This window comes from Cotesia glomerata, linkage group LG1 (genome assembly GCF_020080835.1).
Source record: "Cotesia glomerata isolate CgM1 linkage group LG1, MPM_Cglom_v2.3, whole genome shotgun sequence".
Lineage (NCBI taxonomy): Eukaryota > Metazoa > Arthropoda > Insecta > Hymenoptera > Braconidae > Cotesia > Cotesia glomerata.
The window spans coordinates 35,519,794-35,531,647 of record NC_058158.1 but is presented as its reverse complement, the minus strand read 5'-3'; the positions used below and the strand labels follow the sequence as shown (position 1 = coordinate 35,531,647).

General features: G+C 32.6%; 1 protein-coding gene across 1 annotated transcript; it reads right to left on the bottom strand.

The window, feature by feature from the left end:
- Window positions 1-12: 12 nt before the first annotated feature.
- Window positions 13-8,250, bottom strand: LOC123275254. Its single transcript, XM_044743248.1, has 17 exons — window positions 7,845-8,250; window positions 7,637-7,756; window positions 7,459-7,576; window positions 6,736-7,000; window positions 6,535-6,669; window positions 6,367-6,457; window positions 6,165-6,301; window positions 5,906-6,086; window positions 5,755-5,777; window positions 3,387-3,612; window positions 3,156-3,275; window positions 2,967-3,084; window positions 2,634-2,898; window positions 2,438-2,572; window positions 521-611; window positions 316-452; window positions 13-251 (listed from the first exon to the last, which is right to left on the bottom strand). The coding sequence occupies exons 1-17, from the start codon at window positions 7,986-7,988 to the stop codon at window positions 65-67; spliced, it is 2,493 nt and encodes an 830-aa protein (XP_044599183.1). The 5' UTR covers window positions 7,989-8,250; the 3' UTR covers window positions 13-64.
- Between the last annotated feature and the right edge of the window lie 3,604 nt (window positions 8,251-11,854).

The window sequence follows — 11,854 nt, the reverse complement described above, 5'->3', positions numbered from 1 at the left end:
CAACATATTTATTAAAAACAACAATAATTCAACGTTTATAATGAAAATATAACAATTAATATTTCTAATTTTGAAAAGACAACAACATTGTGAAGTACGAGCCACTGGTTTTGAGCATCGTCCCAAAACTCTCAATAGACAAGCCCATAATTTTTCCTGCTGTTAGTATGCACGGAACTTGAGACCTCATCGTCATCAAAATCAAAAGTTTTTGAGATTTTGGCGAAATGTTGTACCACTTTCCGTTCGCTCTATTGAAAAATGTAAGTTTTAAATAAATTTCAGCTATTTTTCGAATTAAAATAATTTCCATACATGTGTTCTTGAATTTGGAAACTCATATCCGTTAGTCGTTGAGACAGGAAGCATTCAAAAAATAGGTGCAACATCTGAGCTCCCGTGAACATTACATACTTAATTTTTTGCTGCAAAGTGCCTCCTTGTGCGATAATCTGAAAATAAAATTTTTGGACATTACAGTTTTCCAAATTTTTATTATTTTATAAATTTGATAACAAACCTGGATTCCAGTGATACTCATGAGGGGCAAATTTAAGCCAACGACAATTCCGAAGCATCCCGAAAAAGTTGTTTCAATTAAATCTACATAGCTTGAACAAATAATTAATTTTACATAATTTTGAACCTTTTAAGGTAGTTATCGTGGTTAAGTCATAGCGTCAGAAAATCCTAAATTTTTGTATACTTATTAAAGACATGGTGATACAATTACCCTTATAATTTGAAAAATTTGCATACGCTCTCTGCAGTCTGTACTAGTTTTTTAGTTATACAAAAAAACTAACAGTCTTTTAATATATTTATTGTGAGTTTAAAAAAAATTTTTGACCGTCTAATTATTCCTATACAACGGATTAAAGCTCAACAATTTATGAAAAAGTATACATAGAGTATATCTATCTATGGGGTATTCCGTGCCAAATCGACCACTTTTGAACTCGACCCCTTTAGATTTAGCTGAAGCTTTATCATTCTTTTCGACCCTTTGAAAGACATTTTTGAGAATTTTTTCTAATTTTTTTGTCCAACCCAAAGAAAGTTAAGAGTTTTTAAAAAAAAATGGCTTTTTTATTTTCAAACAGCTATAACTTTTTTTGAAATTGACCTTTGGGTACCTTTTTTTTTAAATTTTTGTTTTTGAATAAACTTTTCGAAAAAATACACAAAAAAAAATTAGGAAAACGGTTGACCCTAAAGGCCATCCTTGCAACTTCCCGTTACCTCCATACCTAAGTGCTCAACAATTCACTTATTTTTTAAGCTCTTCGAGCTCAAAAATATAATTTTTGTGTAATTTTGAGCTCTTCGAACTCAAATAAATCGCCGTTCTGTGCTTTCGAGCTCAAAAGGCTAATGGCAGTTTTATAGAACACTATTTTTTGAATTTTCAAACCACAATAACTTTTGAATGAATTAACCAATTTTCTCGCGATTGACAGCATTCAACGCAGTTTTTTGAGTTCTTTGAAAAATCTTTAAGCGCAAACTGGTCAGACTAAAAATTTCATAGAAATTCTGAAAAAAACATTTTTTCCAATTTTTATCGACAACGATATCTCACGAACAAATCAACCGATTTTGACCGGGCTAGTGGCAATCGACGTGGTTTTTTATGGTGAAGAGCTGATTAGTTTCTGGAATTGATCGGTTCAGCCCTTTAAAGGATATTTCAAAAAAACAAATTTTTGGAAATTTTATTCTTGAGATTTCTCAAAATTGATCGACTTAAATTCTGTAAATTACTATCAAAATTCTAAGGACAAAGGAACTCTTCAAAACGCTGCTTATTTCGATCGAATCGGATGATCCGTTCAAAAGTTATGAGAGATTTACATACATACATATATACATACATACATACATACACACACACACACACACACACACACACACACACACACACACACACACACACACACACACACACACACATGCATACATACATACAGACACGGTGACATCACCGCGGAAATAGTCAGGAAAGCTTTCCAGGACCTCAAAACGTCGAGATCTGATGAAAACTCGATTTTCGAAAAACGGGGTGAAAACAATAACTTCCCGATTTTAAAAAATTTTCAATTTTCTTAGCGGGAAATTAAAAATTAAATATGATCAATTCTATAAAATAATCGATTTTTCTTTAGCAAAATCGTTATTTTCTCAAAGTTGGACACTTTTTTTTTTATTTTTTTTTCTCAAAAAAATTTCAATCAATTTGACAACAAAAATTTCTATGGGAATATCCCATATATAAATACTGTATAGTTTACGTCTTTACGGGCACAGTCTAGCGTAAAAATTATGAATTACTTAGCATACAAGTTCATATACTTTTGCGACGCGTATAATCTCTAATTTTTTGACAATATTATTCCACGACAACTACCTTAATTTAAAATACAAAATTTTTACATACTTCAAAGCTTGCTTATGAATTTTAATGCAAGATATCAAATGTTTGTATTGAAAATCGCGAGATCGGTTCAAAACAGTGGTTCTCCTAGGTAACCTTTTCAAATTCTTGTCGCTAGTCAATTTTTGAATCCTGTGTCTGGAAAAAAGCTCGCATTGAAGGAAACAACAGAGCAACAGTAAGTTCAAGTAATTAATACCCTGTAAGTGCAAATAATCCACAAGCGTGATGCACAAAAGTGATAAAAATAACATCATAAGAAATAAGACAACTCAAAATCACCATAATGCACACACTGGAGTTGCTCAAAAGTATCCAATAGTACTTTTCTTTGTCAATAATTATCCACTCCATCGGATCAGCGAATTTATGCGGAGCCGATAAGTTTGTTTTAAAAACTGAGTTTATTAATATCGGCAAAACCGGTTCCGTTACAAATGTTATTGTTGTTACGTAAACAAACCCTTTAATAAAATTCGAAAATCTTTTTTTGTATTTTAAATTAACCTTTTTTGAGTAAAAAATATTCAACCTGCGTATCCAGTGGCCAAAAGTTTTCCAAATTCTGCATAACTTTTCAAAATTTCTTTTTCTTCACTATTTGTCACGAGCTCCCAGTCGTCTCTAATCGTTTCAAAAAGTTTTTTAAGCTAAATACGAGAGTAATAATTCGATTGTACTGAAATTAAGTGAAATTATTTCCAAAATTTTTACAACAAACCATTTTTGCATTGACCCAAGTGTTTATATATTTGGCAAACGCCATTATGTTAGTTATTGTGGGCGCCAAAGTTTCAAGGACCAATTCTTGATCATCGGAATGCACAATATCGGCTAAAATCTGCAACCAAAAAATGTAAATTTAATTATTCTTGAATTTTAAGCAAGAAAAATGAAGAAATAATCTAATATTGGTAAGAAATAAAAATTTTTTTTACAACAACTTTAATACTTTAGGTCCAACTTGCAAAATATACGCAGCAATAATAACGACTCCTATCAGAAAACACTGAAGACTGGATTGGTAAGGCCATCGACCTATCAACCGAGCGAAATTTCTCGATAACTTATAACAAGGTTGGTGAAAAAAGTCCATTGTTCTAGGCGATTTGTATTTCTGACTTTTTTTTTTATTATATTTCTGACATAATTTGTGCTTTTCTTTAAAATTTGAAGCCCTTCATTCAAGGCCGACGTTACACCCCCTGACACTCATTTTAAAGTGACGTTGACGGACGTTTAAACTAGGGATTTCAATCATTTTTTATAGCTCACCTTTGTATTCGCAGTGTTGTTATAGCAACCATTTTTTTTCTCACAGCAAAAAATTTAGACGCCGCTCATTGATCAGTTTGTTCTTCAACTGCAAAGGATAAGGAACAAGGAGATTTACATTTCGAGGGTGTATTGACACAACTTTGTATCTGCTGTGAATTTTTGTCAGATGATACAACGTTTTGCAGTAGTACCCTTGATTGTTTGGCTTACAATTATGGATTTTACATTTTCACAAAATTACGGTTGGAAAAATATTTTTGGAAACTTTAAAAATTGGTAAGTACATCATCGAATAAGGTAAAAAAATTTTTTTTAACTTAGTGCATGCATTTTTTCTTCAATTATTAAATTATTACCAGAAAAAAATCTGGGAAACGGTTGACCCTAAAGGCCATCCCTGCAATTTCCCGCCAATTCCACACTTAAACGCTTGAAATTGCACTTATGACGTTCCTGAGCTCTTCGAGTTCAAAAATACAATTTGTGTATTATTTTGAGCTCTCCGAGCTCAAAAAAATAGCTTTTGTATGAAGTTGATAGAAGTTTAATACAACAGTATTTTTTGAATTTTCAAACTGCAATCATTTTTTTTTTATTTTTTTTTTTTTTTTTATTTATTAAATTTTGATCCTAGAGCTAGTGCTCCCTAAGGACCATCTTATTCAAGTACATAATGAGTACATAAAAAATTAATAAAGTAAATTATTTACACGTAACATAATATGATAAATAATAAGATAACATAACATGATAATTAATAATGTTATAATAAAGATATAATTCTTATTGTCTTTGATTCTTCACAACATTGTTTACACAGTTTTAAAGGTCTCTATTATAATGCCAATTAAAACACGCTACTCTAAATTCAGCAAAAGTGCTTAATGCAACAATATTTTTAAGGAATGAATCGATTTTCACACGTTTGGCAGTATTCCACGCACTTTCTCAGAATCTATGATATACTTTTGAACACAAACTGATCGAACCGAAAATCTTAGAGAAATTTGAAAAATTCACTTTTTCCGAATTTTTTCGACAACGATAACTCACGAACCAATCAACCAATTTTCACGTTCTTGGTGGCGATCGACGTGAATTTTTGGGCTCTAATAATTATTCCATTTCATCAAAAATGATCCAAAAGAGTATCTCAAAGTTATGTTAAAAAAAAAACACTTTTTTCGAAATTTTTCGTTTTCGATAACTCTCGAACGAATCAACCGATTTTGATGGGACCGGTGGCAATCGATGTGGTTTTTTAAGCTTAAAAGCTGATTAGTTTTTGGAATTGATCGGTAGAGCCGTTCAGAAGTTATTCCAAGAAAACGATTTTTTAAAAATTTTATTTTTGAGATTTCTCAAAATCTAGGGAACCGAATCGATTCAAATTTTCACGAAATTTAATGGCAGTGATACTCTTTGGATCACCACCTATTCCGATCCGATCAGCCGAGCCGTTCAAAATTTATAAGAGCTTTACATACATACACACACACACACACACACACACACACACACACACACACACACACATACATAAATATATACATACAGCCACACGGACACCATCGCGGGAATAGTCAGGGAAGCTTCCTAGGACCTCAAAACGTCGAGATCTGATGAAAACTCGATTTTCGAAAAACGGGATAAAAACAATAACTTCCCGATTTTTTAAAATTTTCAATTTTCTTAGCGGGAAATTAAAAATTTTTTTTGCTTGTTTATAAAAAAAAATTAATTAATGACTAACATTAGAATGTTTTAACATTCAGGAAATTTTTGAATTATTTTTTTGGAATTTTATTAATATGTTGATAAATTAATAAAGCTTAAGAACTTATTATTAAGTTCTTCAACTAAATTATTATTATTAAGTTCTTCTAAAGCTTAAGAACTTCTTCTTATAAACTATAGTTTATTATTTTTTCAGAAATTTAGAATTTTCATTGTTACATCGCCGCGTTTAAATTTTAACAGAAAATATCTCACAATAGGCTTCAAAACTTCCAATAAATTTATTTTTTATGATTATTATATACCAATCGAATCGTTTTTGCATCCGCTGCAAGGTTTTTAGATCAAATAGTTGACTTAGTAAAAAATTCAAAACAAGCATTTAAGAGCTCTAATGTACATTTAACATATTTATTCAAAAATCGAAGAAACGGTCACCATTAAATAAAAAACTTATTGCATAGATAACAGCATCATAAAGTATGATCCGCTAGTTTTGATCATAGCTCCAAAGCTTTCGATAGACAGTCCCATAATTTTTCCTGCCGTCAGAGTACAAGGTACTTGACACCTCATGGTCATCAAAATCAGCAATTTTTGAGATTTTGCCGAAATGTCGTACCACTTTCCATTGGCTCTGTTCAAAATAACGTTATTATAAATCAAAAATTATATGTTTAACATTTTAATATGTATTTTTATTTGTTATTTATACATGTGTTGTTGAACTTGCGAACTTATATCCGTCAGCTGCTGAGACAGGAAGCATTCAAAGAAAAGATGTAGCAACTGAGCTCCTGAGAACATGACGTACTTCATTTTTTGCTGAAAGGTGTTCGAAGCAGCAATTATCTGAAAAAAAAGTTTTTTGACTCGCCCAAAAAAAAGACATGCGTTAAATATATTGATAACTAAACCTGAACTCCAGTGATACTTATTAACGGCAAATTCAATCCAATCACAACTCCGAAACATCCAGCGAAGGTTTGTTCAATAAAATCTGCGTATCTTCAAAAACATGTGAGTTATCAAAAAAATTGTCTTAAGAACAATTTGAGAAAATTAAATTATACTTTTTGACATACTCTAAAGCTCGTCGGTGAATTCTGATGCATGAAACTAAATGTTTGTAATGAATATCCCGCTTATTTGTTGTTGGATCAAATTTTAAAAGGTTTTTCTCTTGTATTGTATTATTGGGCAAATTTTTGATCCGATATCTGCAAGAAATATATTTTCAAATTTAAAACGCTTTTATAATTTGGATTAATTTTATTATTGCACACCCTGTAACTGCAAATAATCCGTGAGCATGGTGTACAACGGTGATAAATACGACGTCATGGCAAATGAGCGTTGTCAAAATTATCATGATGCAAACGCTGGAATTGCTGAGTAATAACCAATAATATTTTTCTTTGTCTATTACAATCCACTCCATTGGATCGGCAAATTTATGTGGTGCCGTGATGTTTATTTTAAATATTGCATTTATTAGTATCGGCAAAATCGGCTCGATAATAAACATCACAGTCGATGTGTATACAAATCCTTAAAATAACTGCATTGTCGTTAAATAATACGACTATACTGATAGAAGGATTTATTTGTATTAAAAAATATTTGTCAATAGTTAACAAATCATTTATAAGAGATCACTTTTTAGTATTAAATAAATATTTCTTAGTATTTAAAATGATTTGTTTGTATTCAATAAATCTGATATTCATTTATTAAATGTTAATGAATCTTTTTAAATACTGAGATATATTTATTTAATACTAAAAAGTGGTCTCTAATAAATGATTTGATAAATACTGACAAATATTTTTTAATACAAATAAATCCTTCTATCAGTGTATGAAATTAGGAAAGTAGCAAAGAAAAAATAATAAAAATTTGATAATTTCAACATGCAATAAATTTGAAAATAAATATTTTAAAAGAATAGCGCCCGAATATAAAAAAAAAATTTAATATTTAATAAATAAAATTGATCCATTGTTAACCTATGTATCCAATAGCCATGAGTTTTCCCACTCCAGCGTGTTTTTTCAAAATAACTTTTTCACTGTCATTTGTAATTAATCTCCAGTCTTCTTTAATCCTTTCCACAAGATTCTTAATCTGGATAAAAATTAAAAAGTTGATAATTTTTGAAAAAAATAATTATTATTTATTACAAACCATTTTTGCATTTATAAAAGTATTAATATATTTTGTTAAAGCTGCAAAATTTAATATAGTAGGAGCCAATGTTTCAAAAATCAGCTCCCGATCATCAGAGTGCACAATGTCTGCCAAAATCTGTCAAAAATGACCAACACAAAATATAATTAAATAGAAAATTGTTTTAATATGAATTTAAAATTATTTAAACAGTTTATCCGTTTACTTTCGGTCCCACTTGCAGAATATAAGCTAGACTGATGATAATCCCTATCAAAAACTTTTTAAGACTAGTCTGGAATGGCCACCGACCTATGATGCAGACAGAAGTTCGTAGCAATCTATAATAAGACTGATCGAAGAAGTTCATTGTTTCAAGAGGTCTTTGTTACTGACTCGAGTTTTTTTCTGGAGGTAAAAATAAAAAAGCAATCATGTTATATTTATGTCAATACTACCCTTCGTTCGCAGAATCGAAGTGACGATGATGGACGTTTTCGGATGCTGTCAATCAAGTGTCAAAATCGCACTTTTTGTATTCAAAATGTTGCTATGGTAACTTGGGTTTCTTTTTAGTATTATTATTGGCAAAATATACAGTGTTGCTTATTGATTATACAGTGTTTTGCACAGTCAGAAAATATTAATTTCGAAAGAACATTGCGACTTAGTGAATCAATGGTCACAAAGGTTACACCGGCACACAAAAAAAAGTTGTCTGTACTTGGGACGCGCCACATATATTCCCATGTAATTTGACCCGCTGAACCCGAATTTGAGGTCCGTTTGGCCCCTACACCCTAGGATTTTGAGAAAACTGTAAACCCGACAACAAACGGGAAAATTGGGGGTTTTGGTGATTGAAAAATTTTTTTAGATTCTAACTATGCATGATTTTCATGTATTTCGATCTGCTTTATACTTATCTGAAGTGTACTCAGACCAGCAGCCATTAAAAGTCTAAGTAAATCCCGAAAACCCATGAAAATTGCGAAAAACAAAAATTCCCAATATTGTGATAAAAAATGTATTGAGCTAAATATATGATGATTTTCATGTAGGTTTATCGACGACATATAAATCTCCAACTTTTATAACTCAGACGTCTCGAAAACATCAAACAAATGTGCAAAACCCCGAAAATTGGAAAAATCAAATGTAATATAATAAAAATCGAGTTATTATTCAAAATAAATAAAAAATCATATCATTCGATCTGTGGTGCATAAAAAAAAGTATTTCGTCCTAAGACTTAAAAAATTAATTTTTCGGAAAATATCATCAAAACCCTTTGGATTTGAATTTTAATTCGTTCTCCGCTTATATCTCACCCTTTTATCTTCAAACGTCCTGCATAAAGGGTTTCTCTTTCGTTTCCTCTCTTCTTCGGGTAAATCTCTCTCTTCAGAGTCCAACAATGATCTGCCATCATATTTACATCCCACGTTCCTTGATATCGTTTTTCCATCACACTAATGTCTTGATGGAATCTCTCACCTTGCTCTTCACTAAAATCACCAAGATTTTCAGGAAAGTGTGAAAGATGAGAATGTAAATAGTGCAATTTTGTATTCATTAAGCAACCTAAAGTATTATAGTTGTATAACAACTCGTCAACTAAAGTTGCGTAGTTATCACTTTTCGTATTCCCTAAAAATTGCTGTGATACTTCCTTAAAACTTCCCCAAGCTGCTCTCTCAATCTCGTTCATCTCATATTCAAGATTAGCATCCTGGAATAGAGTCCGAATTTGGGGTCCATCAAAATTCTCTTTTTTTAATTTAGCGTCACTTATAGCTGGAATTTTTTCGCTCAAGTACTTAAAACAGTTTGCATCTTTATCGAGAGCTTTTGACAAATTGCTTCATAAGGGCAAGCTTGATATGAAGTGGGGGCAGCAAGTACTTGGAAGGATCAATTAGAGATTGTCGCGTAACATTGTGAGAACCAGGATTCAAATTGGTTCTTGTTGGCCATTCTTTTGAATGTAATGATTCTTTTCGGTCTCGGCTATCCCACAAACATAAGAAGCAGGGGTACTTTGTGAACCCTGATTGTTGGCCTAGCAATATTGTTGCAATTTTCAGATCACCACAAACCTTCCATTGATGTTCTGAATAGTTTATTTTATCTAATACAACCTGTAAATTGTCATAAGTCTCCCTTTAGTTTAGTCGAATGAGCTACTGGAATCGGTGCCAATAAGTTTCCATTATGAAGAAGCACAGCTTTAAGACTTCGCCTAGAGGAGTCAATAAAAAGCCTCCATTCTTCGTCTTTGTAAGTGTTTGGCTTCAACTCATCGATCAGTCCTTTTACATCTGAACAGTACACAAATGAATTTTCGCTGTCTTCTGTAAAATACTTCCGGAACTCTTTTTCCCTATCACGATAAAAATAAGCTGTTGTATTTTTAGCTAATAAATTTTTTTTCCTTAAAGCTGAGGCTAAATGTTCAGCTTTTACCTTAGATAGTCCTAAGTCTCGTACAAGGTCATTCAATTCAAGTTGATCGAAGACTTCAGGGTCTTTACTTCTAGGAACACCACTCGGTATGTATTCTTCATCCTCAGAATGGATCTCTTCGGGTTCAGGATCGATTTCTTCAAAGTTATCTTCAACTTCCATCTCTTCATGTTCATTCACTGGTTCAGGAGCTGCAGGTTCTTCGACATTCAAAACTTTTTCTGCTGGCACAACTGATGTTACGTTGGCATATTGAATTTTATGTTTGGTTGTCGAAGAAAACCTGAAACTTCCGTCGTGCAAAAATAGCAGTTTTTGACTCGTTGGTGCAGACCAAATCACAGGTTTTGAAAATTTCAAGCACTGTTTACTTTTCGTCTGCTCCCAACGAGTAAGCATCGTGTGACACCGATTGCAAAGTGAATGTGGTACCCAAGTTGCTTCCCAGTTCGTAATCTGGATACCGAAGCAGGTTTCGTAGACATTTTTCAATTTGTTTGAAAAAGATCTACGACTTTTCGTTACTTCAAATTCTCCACATATGTAACAGAAGCAATTGGAGTTTTTGTTACATATGTGAGAGACACTTCTTGTCATATTAAACGCTTCAGAAGCCAAGTCACCCACTAATGAAGAGCTGCAGTCACTTGATGACGACGCCTGCGAGCCTGCTTTCTCACTCTGACCAGACGCCGATACTGGGATTCCGGGTCCCTGCATCGTAAAACACTTATTACTTGTGCCTGCCATGACGGCATTCAAGCCGTTAACCCAGGGACTATGCCAGACGGTCCTGTTGCCCGCCGTCACCACGTGGAGGTGCCCTGGTTACAGGCACAAGCATTTAAGCAAGAAATCGATTCTGAGCCCAAAAAGTTCCTAGAAGTGAAAACCCTGAAACATCAGCTTAAGGAAAAAAAATTTATTAACTAAAAATACAACAGCTTATTTTTATCGTGATAGGGAAAAAAAAATCTGATAACATTTTTAAAACGGCGAAAATTCATTAGTGGACTGTTCAGATGTAAGAAGTTTGATTGATGAGTTAAAGCCGAACACTTTCAGGACGAGGAGTGAAAGTTTTTCATTGCTTTGTCTAAGCGAAGTCTCAAAGCACCGACTCCAGTAGCTCATTTGACCAAAAATCATTGAAAAGTTTGTGGTGATCTGAAAATTGCTACACTAGTTAAGCCAACAATCTGGTTCACAATATATCCCTTCTTGTATGTTTGTAGGATAGTCACGATCGGAAAATTCCCTACAGTAGAAAAGAACGGCCAACAAGAAAGAATTTGAATCATGGTTCTCACAACGTTATGCGAGAATCTCTCATTAATCCTTACAAGTACTTGCTGCCACCACTTTATATCAAGCTTGGACCTTATGAAGCATTTTGTCAAAGCTCTCGATAAAAATGGCAACTGTGTTAAGTACTTGGACGAAAAATTTCCAGCTATAAGTGACAATAAATTGAAAGAAGGAATTTTTTATGTACCCCAAATTCGGACTCAATTCCAGGATGCTAATCTTGAGTATGAGATGCACAAGATTGAGAGAGCAGCTTGGGGAAGTTTTAAGGAAGTATCTCGAAATTTTTTAGGGAATGTGAATACAAAATTGCACTATTTACAATCTCATCTTTCACACTTTCCTGAAAATCTTGGTAATTTCAGTGAAGAAAGAGAAGAAACATTCCATCAAAACATGAGTGGATGTCAATATGATGGTAGATCATTGTTGGACTCTGAAGAGAGATTTACCCGAAGAAGA

Bases quoted from the DNA above. Each gene is read 5' to 3' on its own strand.
- LOC123275254 (XM_044743248.1), bottom strand. From the start codon at position 7,988: ATGAACTTCTTCGATCAGTCTTATTATAGATTGCTACGAACTTCTGTC. The intron at 7,577-7,636 runs GTTTGTAATAAA...ATTTTTATCCAG, and splicing joins CTTTTATAAATGCAAAAATG to ATTAAGAATCTTGTGGAAAG. The intron at 2,573-2,633 runs GTATTAATTACT...GCTTTTTTCCAG, and splicing joins GGATTATTTGCACTTACAGG to ACACAGGATTCAAAAATTGA.